General features: G+C 42.6%; 1 protein-coding gene across 1 annotated transcript; it reads left to right on the top strand.

Moving 5' to 3' along the window:
* Positions 1 to 811: 811 nt before the first annotated feature.
* LOC310873079 (transmembrane protein 182-like) lies at positions 812 to 6,655 on the top strand. The gene is made up of 5 exons (XM_083785367.1): positions 812 to 1,086; positions 2,457 to 2,571; positions 2,800 to 2,898; positions 3,355 to 3,492; positions 5,050 to 6,655. The coding sequence occupies exons 1-5, from the start codon at positions 937 to 939 to the stop codon at positions 5,268 to 5,270; spliced, it is 723 nt and encodes a 240-aa protein (XP_083641493.1). The 5' UTR covers positions 812 to 936; the 3' UTR covers positions 5,271 to 6,655.
* Positions 6,656 to 18,076: the final 11,421 nt, after the last annotated feature.

Genomic DNA, 18,076 nt, shown 5'->3' with positions numbered 1-18,076 from the left:
GTTGATTAAACCATTTGGGCTGTAGTGTGTGTGTGTGTGTGTGTGTGTGTGTGTGTGTGTGTGTGTGTGTGTGTGTGTGTGTGTGTGTGTGTGTGTGGGGGTGCATGGTGTGTCATGGGTCTTAGGGTCACTGGCATCTGCAGTCTAATTCATTTTCAAAGGCTCTCTAAGACTAACACCCATTTTAGAAATACCTGCCTGTCATCAATGCACACACACACACACACACACACACACACACACACACACACACACACACACACACACACACACACACACACACACACATGCACGCATACACGCACACACACAACACACACACACACGCACGCCTACACTCATTGTACACATAATTACATGCATACACACATAGATATAGCATGCATACGCACATAGACATACTAGCATCACAAGATTCACAACGCACTTACATTCACATACACAGACATAACATAGGCTACTACATATCGATACTGGTATACAATACATCACACATGAGACACACACGCACACACACGCACATGCACGCACATGCACGCGCACGCACACACACACACACACACACACACACACACACACACACACACACACACACACACAATACTCACATTCACACACATACATAACATACTGTACATAGACACAAACAAATAAACTCACATGCACACACACACACACACACACACACACACACACACACAGGGGTGCAGGGGTAACCGGACCAGGCTAGGCTTACAGCCTCCTAAAATAGCTCCTGTCCCCCTGCGTGAACCTGTCTCCCTGTACCTCCCCCATGCCGAGGAGAGGCAGGGCAGGCAGTGTGGTCTGAGACCGGGGACAGAGGGGAGACCTCCTCAGACTACGTTGTTTTGGGACTGAAGAACAGCGGGACGTCCAGCAGAGTTGTGAGGAAGAGCGGATCATCATCACACAGCTATGAGGGTGGGGGCCGCGGCCTTGTCTGCAGGCCTGTTTGGAGGCGTGGGGACCCTGTGCTTCCTCCTGGCGCTCAGCACCGACTACTGGCTGCTGGCCAGCGACGACTGTGGAGCGCTGACGCACGCGGAGGCCGTCAACGGGACTCAGGTATATATACGGGCGGACGAGGACCCTCACATACTGTACATGCATGCATTGCACACATACAGACACACACACACAAGACAGACAGTAATAAATTACTTTTACCCTGGCTTGCCATAGAGGTAAATTGTTTTACTTTATTATTTATTATTTGTTATTTTAGCTAAACTTTAAAAATAGGCCTTGTTTACAAAAAAAATGTCGAAGATTGCTTGCTTGTTGATCAACTGTTTCACGATAATCTTTTTAAGGTTTTTGACAAATTGTTTTACAGTTTTTGGCACGTGGACGTTCGGTTGTTCATTGATACCACAGTGGAAAATATCTTTTTAACTGATATGTGAAGTGAAACTAATTATACAAAGCCAGATATGAAACCATTTATTCTCCTATAGACAGGCCTGTTTATTGTTTACCCTATTTCATATTTCAATCACTTTTGAACACTGCTAATGCCCATTTAAAAATACTGTTTGAAATCATCTTTTTTTTTGTGAAAAACTAAATTTAATTGCACCAGACAATTAACATCTTTACCAAAGCACTTATCCGTTTTGAACCAGACAAAGACTTTTTTTGTGTGATTTTAAAATAATTTGTTGGTGGGTGTCCTTAACTAAATGCAGATATTGGTCCGATATATATCAGACTATCACGTTGGTATAGAATACTGGACATGCTTATAATAGCACAACTGGGACCAGTTTTACCCAGTTCAGACTTTCATGCCACTATGTGCCAGACATCTGAGGGAGGGTGTGTATACATCATGTTTATTACATATAACTCAGCTCAGATCCCTCTGCAAATCCCTTCCAAACCCAATGATAGAAACATCACACCGAAACACAAGCCCTCATTTTGAACACAGAGGATGACCAAAGTAGCTGTTATTTATTCAGCACCATCAATCATATTTTTTGACACGCGAGCAGTGAATGTTGTTCATCTGTGTTCCATAAATGCACACGCACACAAGCGCACACACACACATGCACACACACACACACACACACACACACACACACACGCACACGCACACGCGCACGCACACACGCACGCAGCCCTAATCAGAAGCATGCGTGATGCTGACAGGGTCGGTACGACCACAGAGCCTCCCTCGACTCCTCAGCGCTGACTTAACTTGTCGTTTGTGTGTGACTTCAAAGTGTTGAGTGTTTATTGGCTACTCTATGCTCCGCCCGTACGACGGTGTCCCGCGCGCAAAACAGACGACCTACAAACTCACAACGTGACGCATCCGCCACGCGCTGTGAGCTTGTAGATCGGTTTTTGACATGCGACACACACACCGTCCTACGGCAGAGGACTGTGTCCACCTCTTTCTCTAACCCCATTGTTTTTAACTGTAGGGTGAAGGGGTGGTGAAGGGTCATCCGTCACTCACTCTGCACCATGAGGGCTTCTTTTGGCGCTGTGTATTCCAGGCGGAGCCCTCGGCACATGCGGTCTGGGCCACTCTCTTCAGTGAGTACAATTCAGCTTCTTTATCCATTTAAAAATTTCATTTGTTCTGCGATGGAAGAACTTGGAAGTAGAAGAGATTCAACGGTTCTCATTTGTATGACAACAGGTCTCAGAATCACACTTTTCTCAGTTCTGTTCTGTCATTCAACAACAGGTAGCGCACGCGCCGTTCACACATTCCAATTATATGTTCTCTTCAATCTTTTTGTCTGTTTTGTTCCTCTATAGCTAACCAACCAGAGTCCAAGGTGTGTATCCATGGCTACCTGTTCCCTCTGCCCGTCGCTCTGGGACAAGTCCCTCACCCAATTTATGACACCACAGCAGGTAACGTACATGCATGCACACACACACACACACACACACACACACACACACACACACACACACGCAAACACACACGCACGCACGCGTGCGCACACACAAACTAACAAATGTCCAAACCGAGAGACCCTGACGAGTGTATGAGCAAAATGGCCGCTGTCGTTGTATGAAACTGTATAAACGTCATATACAGGATATTGAAAATACATGCGTCATGCTGGCCACTAACCGCGTTAGGCGGTCAGATGGGTGGGCCGCGGACTCTTTCAGCATTTTCAAGTGGACCCCCCATGGTCCAGTAAAGAGGTTGGGAACCACCGCTCTACATGAAAGGTTCTTCATCATGAATGAAGTTATTTTTGAATACAGCTGGTGCAGGCTGTTGACAGCTCCTGTTGTGATGGTGTGTGTGTGTGTGTGTGTGTGTGTGTGTGTGTGTGTGTGTGTGTCTCTACACAGTGTTCCGTGGTTTCTGGACGTTACTGGTGGTACTGGGCGTGGTCTCGGCGCTGACCGGTGCGTTCCTGTTGCTGTGTGGCGTACCCTTCCACAGCCACAGAATGTACACGCTGGGAGGGGCCTTCCTCATCACTGCTGGTACGCACACACACACACACACACTCACACACACACACACACACACACAGTCAGCTGTCTCTCCGTGTCACATGACAAACACAGTAGCAGGTGTGAGTCTGCAGTACTGTTTCCATGACGACGGCAGGTGTAAACACTGCCACTGTGGCCTAGAGGGTGGATTTAGTTATAGAGGGTATGCATGACATCATCATCATGGCCAGAAGTTATGCTTAGGAACGCCTATACTGTGTGGCAAAAAAAGCTACTTTCTGGCCTTAATACATCCAAACAGAAAAGTTCTATCGGATTGCATTAAATGACATTAAACGACATTAAAACACCCTCTGTGCCATTGCCGTACATCTAAGTAAATGAAAGCCTATTATTTTTATACTACGCTTAACACCATTGCCGTAGATTAATGGCAATTGCGCTTTTTATAGCGCTTTCGATCAATCAAGCCATAATGCTATACTTGGGTTAGCATCGGGTACAACCTGTTGTTGTCATGACAATGGAACGCCCATCTGTTTCTTTCAATCGCCTGTATCTCCTATTCCTTGTCCCAGATGGCATTTTTGGTCAGAACAAAGTTTCTTTGATGGCACAGAGCCGACGATGAGGAGCCCTCCAGTGCCCCGGCATAGACCCATCTTGTAAACAAGGCCTGTCCAGGACCTGTTGTACTTACTATAGGTTATGTTCCATAAAAATCCACCGTAGATATATTATGAGCTACTTCCTGTCAAGAAATTTTGGAAGTGCTCAACGACCCTGCGTATACCACCTGTTTTGAATTTGCACATAATGCAGGAGGCAGCAGGGGGTTGCTTTACTGAAAACGAGCGCTTCCAAACTCTGCCCTGTGGCAGATCCCTGTGGGGAACTGCAGGTGTCGTACAGTAGCAGCAGTAAGAGTGAAACACACAGGTAAGAGTAGAGTCAAGAACCAAACCAAGTTAAGTAGCCTAAACTTGCCCATATAGGCAGCAGCCTATCTTCTGTTTCTTCCAAGTGGCTCAAGTACGCCACGTGGACAGGACGCTATAGTAGGTTTAAAGTGCTTGTTTGGATGTAGTGTACACCGTTGAGTATCGCTGTTAAAGTTGTTTTTCCCCCCGTTTCTATATACACAGTAGGTAGCCTGCAGATTGCAGGCATGCCCAAGCCGAGAGCTAAGGCATCGGCAAAATTATGTTCAGTGTCTGCAATAATTGGCAGTCGCCATATATGGAGAAGGCGATGCTTTCTGTACCCGTGATCTGTATCTGAAGCACTTGTTGTAGAGTTTTCTCAAGTTTGCGCATCCACTATTGTTTGTGTTCAAGAAATTTCTTGTGAAATGTGAATACAAATAAAGATGTTAAATGTGTGTGTGTGTGTGTGTGTGTGTGTGTGTGTGTGTGTGTGTGTGTGTGTGTGTGTGTGTGTGTGTGTGTGTGTGTGTGTGTGTGTGCGTGTGTGCGTGCGTGCGTGCGCGTGCCTGCCTGCGTGTGCGTGTGTGTGTCTTTCCGTCTTTTTCTCTCCTCTTCTAACTCTGTCTGCCTCTCATTCTATCTCTCTCTCTCTGTCCAGCCTGCTTGTTCCTGGCCGTGGTGTTGCTGTACGTGCTGTGGATGGAGGCGGCGGACGTGAAGCGCTACGTGCTGCAGGAGAGGGGCGAGGCGTGTCCCGGGGCTCGGCTCAAGGTGCTCTACGGCTGGTCATTCATGGAGGCGGCGGCCGGCGTTCCTCTGGAGCTCCTGTCCGGAATGCTCTTCATGCTCGTTGGCCGCGTGCTGCGCAATAGCAAGTGAAGGAGACGACGTGCCTTTTCACTATGAGCAAAATGATGCATGGACAGATGTTTCCGCTTTGATGCTTTTGTTCAGACGGAACAGGAGAGTATAGAGACATGCAACACTGGTCTCCATACGGAATTGAACCAAGGGACGTCGCAATTATGTGGTAAACGCACTATGCGGTCTGTATGTATACCGTACATGCTCTGAGTCTGAGTGATGTTTTTTCATGTCCCAGGCTGGGGCAGAGCTGCGCAAAGCTGGGATATAAAGGACTTCAGCTGGAGAGAAACGACTCCATCTTTTGGGCATCCAGTGATGGCTAAAATTATTATTTGACTTGTGCACATTTGTAAGACTTTCTATTGCTTTCTTTGGACAAATGATTTTTATAGTTGTTTTGATTTAGCCTTGCATGTATGTATGTATGTATGTATGTATTTGGTTAAAATGGGTAGGGTTTAAAAAAAGGCAAGAGTTTGCTCTGGTGCACTGGCCTAAAAGTGGGTCCTCAAAAACTGCTAAAACTTCTGAAATGTATGTATGTAGGTATGTATGTGTGTATGTATTTTAAAAGGGGAGGCTTTTTTGTAAAAATCCCTGCCCGCAATACCTTCATATATTTAAAATGAGTCCAAAATAGGGTTACCAGTGAAGGGCAAACTGCCTATTCACTGGGGACTATGCAAGGCAGAGGCGTCCACCCCCCTGAGTCCAAGTTTAAGCTAGACCGCATACCTAAACCATGGTCCGAAACCATACTCTAAAACCCAATGGTAAAATGGATATAAAAAAGGACGTATGTATGTATGTATGTATGTATTTGGTTAAAATGGGTAGGGTTTAAAAAAAGGCAAGAGCTTGCTCTGGTGCACTGGCCTAAAATGGGTCCTTAAAAACTGCTAAAACTTCTGAAATGTATGTATGTATGTATGTATGTATGTATGTGTGTATGTATTTAAAAGGGGGGCTTTTTTGTAAAAAGACCAGCCCACAATACCTCCATATATTTAAAAATAGTTCAAAATAGCGTTACCAGTGAAGGGCAAACTGCCTATTCACTGGGGACTATGCAAGGCAGAGGCGTCCACCCCCCTGAGTCCAAGTTAGACTAGACCGCATACCTAAACCATGGTCCGAAAATATCCTCTAAAACCCAATGGTAAAATGGATATAAAATGTATGTATGTATGTATGTATGTATGTATGTATGTATGTATGTATGTATGTATGTATGTATGTATGTATGTATAGTACGTACGTACATACGTATGCATGTATGTAGCAGTGTAAAGAGATATGGCTGAAACAGCTGTGGACCACAATGGAAACAAGCCTAATGGTTTTCTTGTGACTCTATCCTTTTGAATGTATTTGCAATAAAGTAATCAATCAATGAATCAATGTCCCCTGATCCTTGAATTTGGCAAAGGATCAAAGCTGACTTTATAGGATAGAGAGAGAAAAGGAGAAGGAGGTAACAGAGAGGGGTGATGGATGGATGGAGTGGGGGATGGATGGAGGGGTGGGGGGTGGATGGATGGAGGGGTGGATGGATGGATGGAGTGGGGGGTGGATGGAGGGAGTGGGGGGTGGATGGAGGGATGGAGGGATGGATGGATGGAGTGGGGGATGGATGGAGGGGTGGATGGAGGGATGGAGGGATGGATGGATGGAGTGGGGGATGGATGGAGGGGTGGAGGGGTGGATGGATGGATGGAGGGGTGGATTGATGGATGGATGGAGTGGGGGGTGGATGGAGGGAGTGGGGGGTGGATGGAGGGGTGGATGGATGGATGGAGTGGGGGGTGGATGGAGGGAGTGGGGGGTGGATGGAGGGATGGATGGATGGATGGATGGAGTGGGGGATGGATGGAGGGGTGGATGGATGGAGGGGTGGATGGATGGAGGGAGTGGGGGGTGGATGGAGGGATGGAGGGATGGATGGATGGAGTGGGGGATGGATGGATGGAGTGGGGGGTGGATGGAGGGGTGGATGGATGGATGGAGTGGGGGGTGGATGGAGGGGTGGATGGATGGATGGATGGAGTGGGGGGTGGATGGAGGGGTGGATGGATGGATGGATGGAGTGGGGGGTGGATGGAGGGGTGGATGGATGGATGGATGGATGGAGTGGGGGGTGGATGGAGGGGTGGATGGATGGATGGAGTGGGGGGTGGATGGAGGGGTGGATGGAGGGGTGGATGGATGGATGGATGGAGTGGGGGATGGATGGAGGGGTGGATGGATGGATGGAGTGGGGGGTGGATGGAGGGGTGGATGGATGGATGGAGTGGGGGGTGGATGGAGGGGTGGATGGATGGATGGAGTGGGGGGTGGATGGAGGGGTGGATGGATGGATGGAGTGGGGGGTGGATGTAGGGGTGGATGGATGGATGGAGTGGGGGATGGATGGAGGGGTGGATGTATGGATGGAGTGGGAGATGGATGGAGGGGTGGATGGATGGATGGAGTGGGGGGTGGATGGAGGGGTGGATGGATGGATGGAGTGGGGGGTGGATGGAGGGGTGGATGGATGGATGGATGGATGGAGTGGGGGGTGGATGGAGGGGTGGATGGATGGATGGAGTGGGGGGTGGATGGATGGATGGAGTGGGGGATGGATGGAGGGGTGGATGGATGGATGGAGTGGGGGGTGGATGGAGGGGTGGATGGATGGATGGAGTGGGGGGTGGATGGAGGGGTGGATGGATGGATGGAGTGGGGGGTGGATGGAGGGGTGGATGGATGGATGGAGTGGGGGGTGGATGGAGGGGTGGATGGATGGATGGAGTGGGGGGTGGATGGAGGGGTGGATGGATGGATGGAGTGGGGGGTGGATGGAGGGGTGGATGGATGGATGGAGTGGGGGGTGGATGGAGGGGTGGATGGATGGAGTGGGGGGTGGATGGAGGGGTGGATGGATGGATGGAGTGGGGGGTGGATGGAGGGGTGGATGGATGGATGGAGTGGGGGGTGGATGGAGGGGTGGATGGATGGATGGAGTGGGGGGTGGATGTAGGACAGAGAAAGGGAGGAAAGGGGCAGGAGGGGTTGTAGAGATGAACAGCTGTTTGGGTTTAGTTGGAGAACACCTGCCTTCATCCTGATCTCTATAGACTCGGTCTTCTCTCTCTCTCTCTCTCTCTCTCTCTCTCTCTCTCTCTCTCTCTCTCTCTCTCTCTCTCTCTCTTTCTCTCTCTCTTTATCGTTTCACCTATAGGCCCTATCCCAGCTAACATGTCCATCTGGGCCCAATTGGGTTTTGACATGGGCTATGGGCATGGGTTCCAAGTGGGCCGTGCACCCAGTTTTCACAAAGGGCCCACCCGTGTTAGCCCATATGGGCTTACGTGGGTTTCTAACTGGATCTTAGGTGGTATCCAAATGGGCCATTTTATTTCAGAACCATGTGTGCGCCAGCTGTGTTTGCCTATATGGGTTTGAACTGGGATCTGATTGGGCCTTAACACATCGTTTGCGGGGTCAGTATCTATACGTCATTTGTCAGCCGATCGCCATGTGCGTATCACGTATCTACATTATACGCATTTATAGCTTTTTTATTGAATACTTTAGTTCATCTTTCTATGTGCCCGGACAACATATAATGTATCTCCGATCGCATCTTCAAAGTTCCGGGTATGTGATCCTGAAAAAAGAGAGAAAAAAAGCCCCCCCCCTCATGAAAAGAGGCGGCGGTCTATGAGCGGTCCGCTTCCTTTACGTGTATATGTCAGGGGATCTAAAATGGACGCGCCCATGATCTAGTGTGTGTGAATAGAAGAGTAACACTCGATTCCCCCTCCCCTCCTGTTTCTACATGGTTTCTCCCGAGGAGGTGGATGGATTTTCCGAGAACGAGAGAGAGACACAAAAATGATGAAAAACGAGGTTAAAAAAATAATATATTTTTTTCATTTTTTTCAAAACCTCAAAAATGATGAAAAACGGGATAAAAAAAACAATAAAAAATAAAATAAAACGATGGGCTATATAACCCATCGTTTTTTTCATTTTTTTATTTTTTTTCAAATCCTCAAAAATGATGAAAAACGGCGTGCTATAGTATGCCGTACGATATGGGCTATAGCCCATGGTCCAAAATGATGAAAAACAAGGATAATTTTTTTATTTAATTAAAAAAACGATGGGCTATAACCCATCGTTTTTTTCATTTTTTCATTTTTTTCAAATCCTCAAAAATGATGAAAAACGGTGTGCTATAGTATGCCATACGATATGGGCTATAGCCCATGGTCCAAAATGATGAAAAACGAGGATAAAAAAAAAATCTAAAATTCAAAAAACGATGGGCTATAACCCATCGTTTTTTTTTTTTTTGACTTTTTTTCAAATCCTCAAAAATGATGAAAAACGGCGTGCTATAGTATGCCGTACGATATGGGCTATAGCCCATGGTAAAAAATTTAGAAAAATCGAGGATAAAAAAAAATAAAAAATAAAAAAAAAGATGGGCTATAACTCATGGTTTTTTTCATTTTTTCATTTTTTTCAAATCCTCAAAAATGATGAAAAACGGCGTGCTATAGTATGCCGTACGATATGGGCTATAGCCCATGGTCCAAAATTATGAAAAACGAGGATAAAAAATAAATACATCTAAAATTCTAAAAACGATGGGCTATAACCCATCGTTTTTTTCATTTTTTCACTTTTTTTCAAATCCTCAAAAATGATGAAAAACGGCGTGCTATAGTATGCCGTACGATATGGGCTATAGCCCATGGTCCAAAATGATGAAAAACGAGGATAAAAAAAGAAATTCAAAAATTCAAAAAACGATGGGCTATAACCCATCGTTTTTTTTCATTTTTTCATTTTTTTAAAATCCTCAAAAATGATGAAAAACGGCGTGCTATAGTATGCCGTACGTTATGGGCTATAGCCCATGGTCAAACATGATGAAAAACGAGGATTAAAAAATAAAAAATAAATAAATAAAAGATTGGCTATAACTCATCGTTTTTTTTATTTTTTCATTTTTTTCAAATCCTCAAAAATGATGAAAAACTGCGTGCTATAGTATGCCGTACGATATGGGCTATAGCCCATGGTCAAAAATTATGAAAAACGAGGATTAAAAATAAATAAAAAATAAAAATAAAAGGGCTATAACTCATCGTTTTTTTTATTTTTTCATTTTTTTCAAATCCTCAAAAATGATGAAAAACAGCGTGCTATAGTATGCCGTACGGTATGGGCTATAGCCCATGTTCAAAAATGATGAAAAACGAGGATAATTTTTTTTAATCAAAAATTCAAAAAACGATGGGCTATAACACATCGTTTTTTTTCATTTTTTCATTTTTTTCAAATCCTCAAAAATGATGAAAAACGGCGTGCTATAGTATGCTGTACGATATGGGCTATGTGTATGCCTAGTATGCCGTACGATATGGGCTATAGCCCATGGTCCAAAATGATGAAAAACGAGGATAAAAAAAGAAATTCAAAAATTCAAAAAACGATGGGCTATAACCTTAGAGTATATATATGAATAGAGAAGGCACCCAGAGGAAATCTTGAGGCGAAATGGACACAAACACATGAACGCGCTGTCCGTTGACTAACATTGTACACGTTCACGACGGACGACGCTCGTGCGCGTTCAACGGCAGCGCGTTCATGTGTTTGGGGCCACTCACCATTGCAATCCGTCCCAGAATGCACTCTGTTCCTACCAGGAAGGAGGAGTGAATCCGCCTCATGCGCTTTTGAGCAACTTAATGCAAGTGGATGGGAGGAGAACTCGGGTGTCTTCTCTATAGATATATAACTCTATGGCTATAACCCATCGTTTTTTTTATTTTTTCATTTTTTTCAAATCCTCAAAAATGATGAAAAACGGCGTGCTATAGTATGCCGTACGATATGGGCTATAGCCCATGGTCCAAAATGATGAAAAACGAGGATAAAAAAAGAAATTCTAAAATTCTAAAAACGATGGGCTATAACCCATCGTTTTTTTCATTTTTTATTTCATATGCCGTATGATATGGGCTATGGTCCAAAATGATGACGTTCTCTCTACCGCAACATACTTAAAAGTATAGCAGTGTATGAGAATGGGTGTTGCGGAGGATGAGAAACATTAGCATTGTGCTATAGGAGCAATGGGACTTGAACATGGAATGTCCGTACAGAGAGACTGATCATTAGACCATTGCACCATCAGTCAGACACACAGTGAACATCTCCTGGTAATTGTGTGTGTTAGCCCTCAGTTAGTAAAGTTGAAACACTCCAGCATTAAGCTATAGGAGAACAGGGATTTGAACATTTAGAGGTGTATTAACTGAAGGCTCACAGCCTCAGCCTGATAACCTCAAAAGTCTCATATCTCCCCTCAGCCATAGGCAGTTGCTTTGGCTTAGTGGTTAAGATGTTGGCCTTCAGTGCAGGGGACCTGTGTTCGATTCCTGGGTGTTACACTCTGATGAACGTGAGTCTATGTTCAACTCTTGATTCTTTCAACTTTACTATCTGAAGGCTAACATACAAAAGATCGCTTCAACAGTACAAAGAGGCAGATGTTACTGAGTGATGGTGTAGTAGGGGCTATTCAGCACAGAGAGTTCATGTTCAAATCCCACTCTTCCTAAAGTTTAATGCTAGAGTTGAGCTTCATTTACTGCTATTCTAGCAGTGGCTAACAGCCTCAGCCTGACTACCTCAAAACTCTAATTGTCGTAGTGGTTAAGATGTTGGCTTTCCACGTGGGAGACCAGGGTTCGATTCCCGGCTGTTACACTATCATACAAAAGAAGACCTCAACAGCGCTAAGAAACATCTGATTAATATGATTCTGTGTTATTTAAACTTTACTGAAGGCTAACGCACAAAAGATCACTTCAAAATTAACAGGAGACATTCCCTGAGAGTGTTGGACTGATGGTGCAGTGGTCTAATCATCAGGCCTTCAGTACAGACATTCCATGTTCAAGTCCTGTTCCTCCTACAGCTCAATGCTGCAGTAATTTGAACTTGAACTTTTCAAGGCTTGAATAAAAAATAAAAACTCAAAAGCACCAGGAGACATCTCCTGAATGGCCAAAGGTGCCTTGGCTCAATGGTGTGGAGCGCTTGACCCGTTGCCTCTGCTACAGACAGTTGGCAGGTTCAAGTCCCATGTCATGACATCAAGGTGCTGGAGGACCATCGGGAGACGGTGCTCTCTCCCCCTGTTTCCTGAGATGTGACGGTTGGGGCTTATGTCTGAAAGAACCCTGTCCAGCTAACCTTTAACCATGGCCTGGAAGCCAGACAGTTTTTTAAACGTCTATTTTTAGACGTCTATTTTTAGACGTTTTTTATCCCATTTTTAGACGCACGTCTAATAGCCGGCTATTGCTCAGTGGGATGGTCAAAAATGATTAAAAACGAGGATAAAAAAAAAAAACGATGGGCTATAATCCATCGTTTTTTTTCATTTCTTTCAAATCCTCAGAAATGATGAAAAAACGTGCTATAGTATGCCGTACGGCATACTATAGCACGCCGTTTGATGATGAAAAACGAGGTTATTTTTTTTTTCTTTAGAATACTCAAAAAACGATGGGCTATAACCCATGTTTGTTTGTTTTTTTTCTTTTTCAAATCCTCAAAAATGATGAAAAACGGCATGCTATAGTATCCCGTACGGTATGGGCTATTAGACGAGCGTCTAAAAATGGGATAAAAAATGACGTTTTTTATCCCATCGTCTAATAGCCGGCTATTGCTCAGTGGGATGGTCAAAAATGATGAAAAACGAGGATTTAAAAAAAAGTCAAAAAATCTAAAAACGATGGGCTATAACCCATCGTTTTCTTTTTTTTTTACAAATCCTCAAAAATGATGAAAAACGGCGTGCTATAGTATGCCGTACGGTATGGGCTATAGCCCATGGTCAAAAATGATAAAAAAACAGGATAAAGAAAATTAAAAAAAAAATAAAAACGCCCTCATCAAGTCACCTTTCGCGCAATGTGGCCCTTGCCCCAAAATGAGTTTGACACCCCTGCTATAGACCCTCTACAACAGTGGTTCCCAAACCTTTTCTTGTCAAGGACCCCCGAATTTACACTTTATTAGCCCGTGGAACCTAACCCTAAACCGGCTATAATCCATGTAGTGGGGTTCCGTCTCCATGTTAAATTTAGTTGTCATTTACAACTCATGTAAAAGTTTCACTTTCAGTACTAATTTGAAGGTGAGGGTCTATAGAACCATTTTGGTTCGAGTGGCAATCACCAAAATAAAATAATTGGCCTATAGGGGGCGTAGTCAGGTGCCAACCCTCATCAGCCCTACCAAAATATGTAAACTGTTGTAACTTTTGATTAAATTATCCAATCTGAACATATGATATATGTATGGATTCACAATCAGGAGTAGCATTTGGTACTTAAACCTTATTACACATATAATATTTGTTTCCACCCAGTATTGGTGTATATCCACAAAATAGCAGGAAAAACGAGCTAAAAACTAGTAGTGGGGTCCCTAGACAGAACGTCATTTACAACTCAACAAAAGTTTAACTTTCACTTCTAATTTGTAGATAATGACCTATAGAACAATTTTAGTTCGAGTGGCAAGTCTACAAATTAAAAAATATATATATTTTGCCAAATTTCCAAAATGGCCAAAATCGGAATTATGTTTATTTGAAAAATGTCTTAATTTTATTATATTGCTGTTTTTTCTTTGTTTTTCTTGCTATATCAAGTTAATCCTGTGTGAGGAATCAACTGGATTTCAAATATTAATGTTTTGAATAATCTGATATAGAAACAAAATAAAGATGGCTGCCAATGTACATTGAATTACTACATTACGCCTAACTTCTATCCTGTTGAACCTAGAATGGTGATGTTGGTGCCTATACCTATGTTATCATGAATGACTAATTGTATAAAAACAAAATACATAAAATAGGACAATATTTCACACAAATGAGACAATGCAGTACATATGTGGGGAACTAAAGTTAGATATTGGAATATAATACACCACTCCTGTGTTATATTTGTTCATTTTATTTTAGTTAGTTATACTATGTACTGACACTATAGGGGGCAGAGTAGCAGGTGTGTCTTAATTGTTCAGACTTGGTATCTTGTTAGTTATAAGACTAAGCATACTGCAGAAGAGCATGAGCTGCACTGATTGCTCTCTTGTGGTATTGATATTTTGAAGGTATACGCAAAAAAGTTAAACATGTCATGAAGGATCCTAAAGTGTTTTTTATGAATATGGATAGTCATGTGGGATAAGTGGCCATCCCAATAGTATGAGCTAGCATTAACCAAAGTAGCCTGTAGCTATAGCACAGGCTAAAACTAAAGGCTAGCTACAGTATAGCAATTATGCTGAGGAAGAAATTGTGTTTTCATTATTTTCATTATTATTATTACAATGGTAAATGTGAATGTAGCTATATGCACTGCTGACTGTTTTCTTGTATTAATATGTTGAGGCAAACTGTTAAATACAAAAGTTATATAATAATATAACAGAAAACTAAACCTGGATAAAGTATTTGTCTGTTATGGCTGGGACAACGAAATGGCAGTTGTGCATTTTGTGCCAAAAGCAAACTGAGGAAAGACTTGTTTGCCCTCTTGCAAATCCAGTTGCCAGTCGTAGAGTAGAACATCATAAGCCTTGCAAGTCAGTTCAGAGCAATTGACGCTTCTCGATCCCCACCCAGACGTAGAACTTCCAGATGCAGAATTCATGAAGCGAAATCGTGCATTCTGGCATACAACTTGTCCGCATCTGTATAGGGCAACAGCACTTGACAGTGCAAAAAAAAGGCATTCTGGAGGTGCTGTGGCATTGGCAAGAAGATCATGCCGGACATGGTGCACCTGTTAATCATAATAAATGTCTCTTTTGTGGTGAAGAAACATATGCAGCAGACCATTCATTCCAGAAGGTAGAACTCACCCAAGAGATAAACGACAAGGCAGTTGCGCTAGGAGAAGACCGTATCGTGGCACCCCATGACTATCCATATTCATAAAAAACACTTTAGGATCCTTCATGACATGTTTAACTTTTTTGCTTACCTTCAAAATATCAATACCACAAGAGAGCAATCAGTGCAGCTCATGCTCTTCTGCAGTATGCTTAGTCTTATAACTAACAAGCAAATAGGTCTGAACAATTAAGACACACCTGCTACTCTGCCACCTATAGTGGCAGTAGTATAACTAATAAAATAAAATAAACAAATATAACACAGGAGTGGTGTATTATATTCCAATATCTAACTTTAGTTCCCCACATATGTACTGCATTGTCTCATTTGTGTGAAATATTATATATTGTCCTATTATATGTATTTTGTTTTTATACAATTAGTCATTCATGATAACATAGGCATAGGCACCAACATCACCATTCTAGGTTCAACAGGATAGAAGTTAGGCGTAATGTAGTAATTCAATGTACATTGGCAGCCATCTTTATTTTGTTTCTATATCAGATTATTCAAAACATTAATATTTGAAATCCAGTTGATTCCTCACACAGGATTGACTTGATATAGCAAGAAAAACAAAGAAAAAACAGCAATATAAGAAAATTAAGACATTTTTCAAATAAACATAATTCCGATTTTGGCCATTTTGGAAATTTGGCAAAAATATATATTTATTTAATTTGTAGACTTGCCACTCGAACTAAATTTGTTCTATAGGTCATTATCTACAAATTAGAAGTGAAAGTTAAACTTTTGTTGAGTTGTAAATGACGGTCTGTCTAGGGACCCCAGTACTAGTTTTTAGCTTCTTTTTCCTGCTATTTTTGTGGATATACAGTATACACCAATACTGTGTGGAAACAAATATTATATGTGTAATAATGTTTAAGTACCAACTGCTACTCCTGATTGTGAATCCATACATATATCATATGTTCAGATTGGATAATTTAATCAAAAGTTACAACAGTTTACAATTTTGGTAGGGCTGATGGGGGTTGTCACGTGACTACGCCCCCTATAGGCCAATTATTTTATTTTGGTGATTGCCACTCGAACCAAAATGGTTCTATAGACCCTCACCTTCAAATTAGTACTGAAAGTGAAACTTTTACATGCGTTGTAAATGACAACTAAATTTAACATGGAGACGGAACCCCACTAATGGTCAAAAACGATGAAAAACGAGGATTTGAAAAAAGAAAAAAAATCACTTCCAGACCATGGGCTACAGTCCATGGTGTCGGAGTGATTTTCGTCCTCAAAAATGATGAAAAACAGCATGCTACAGTGCCCTAACCCTAACCCTTGATCGTAGGAGATAGTAATGTAGGACTCTACAGATCGAGTGCCATCCAGTCATAAAGTTTGAACACTTGAAGAAACTACTACAGAAAACTGGAAACACCGCCAATGTGGCGCACTGCATCCTATCCGTAGGAATGAACAATCGACAGCAGGTGACAACAGAAACAGGACGGAAGACAATGAGGGCGGACACAAGTGTGTCCTACATGGGTCACATATAATTCACCCAGCTGGTACCCACTTAAGGCTCAATCAGATCCCAGTTCAAAAGCAATATAGGCAGACACAGGTGGCGCACACATGGTTCTGAAATAAAATGGCCCATTTGGATACCACCTAAGATCCAGTTAGAAACCCACGTAAGCCCATATGGGCTAACACGGGTGGGCCCTTTGTGAAAACTGGGTGCACGGCTCACTTGGAACCCATGCCCATAGCCCATGTCAAAACCCAATTGGGCCCAGATGGACATGTTAGCTGGGAGCCTGTGTGATCTTTGATCATTTCATAATGGTAGCTTGTAAAAACCATAAATCAGAAGCATGCAATAGAAATTGACAAAATAGTAAAGACAAACAAAAGAAACAAATTATATACTTTTCCTCCCAAACTTTTTCACTGTAAGATATGGCATGGTCGTTTATTATCATAATGAAGATTAAATGGATCAATCGTCCACGATCAATCAGTCTTCAAATTTGTTTGGCGTATAATAGTATATAGGATCTGGGCGCTGGGGGAGTGTTCTGTCCAATGCGTCACCAGTGCACCATACTCTATAGGTGGGGTTGGCAAAAGGGCCTTTCTGTGTGGAGTTTGCATGTTCTTCCCGTGTCCCCTATAGGAAAAGTATACCCTCACAAAACAATGCAGTAATCCTAAAACTCTAAAACCCTCTGGTCAGCCTGTTCCTTCCACGCAACTACGTCTAACCGGCGAAACTCCCCCCTTGGGGTCAGGTGAACAGAAGCGGCTTGGACTTAGACAATAGCACTGGGTGGAAAAAAAGGGGTTACAAAATCGTGGGATAATAAATCAATAAAATATATGATCTCTGATTAAAACCCGCATTCTACTTGCAAAAAATAGATTTCAACATTACTACTACTTTATACTACTAGGACTAAGACTAAAAATATGTTAAAAAAAATAAAAAAAATAAAGTTTGATGAAAAATGTATAATAATTATATAATAATATAATAAATTAATAATTTACATTTGGGGGATATCTTTCACAATAATTAATAAAACATGTTCTAGACATTCTAATGATCACAAAAAAACATATATTACAATTATTTTACCTACTTTTATTAGGGTAAAGGTCAAAAGTCTTAGGTTAAAAGATGTCTTTTGTTAAAAGACATCTTTTGTGTGAATTTCAGCCTCTGTGGGGGGTATTTATATGCAAATAATATGACCAATGGCATTGAAATGGCATTGCAATGAACATCACTGATGACGTTTAGGTGAAAAAAGAACAGAAAAAAATAATAATTTAGTAGCCTAATTAATTA

This window comes from Protomyctophum parallelum, assembly GCF_964188405.1.
Source record: "Protomyctophum parallelum genome assembly, chromosome: 16".
Taxonomy (NCBI): Eukaryota; Metazoa; Chordata; class Actinopteri; order Myctophiformes; family Myctophidae; genus Protomyctophum; species Protomyctophum parallelum.
The sequence above is the reverse complement of the archived record's forward strand: the minus strand, read 5'-3'. Positions and strand labels throughout refer to the sequence as shown.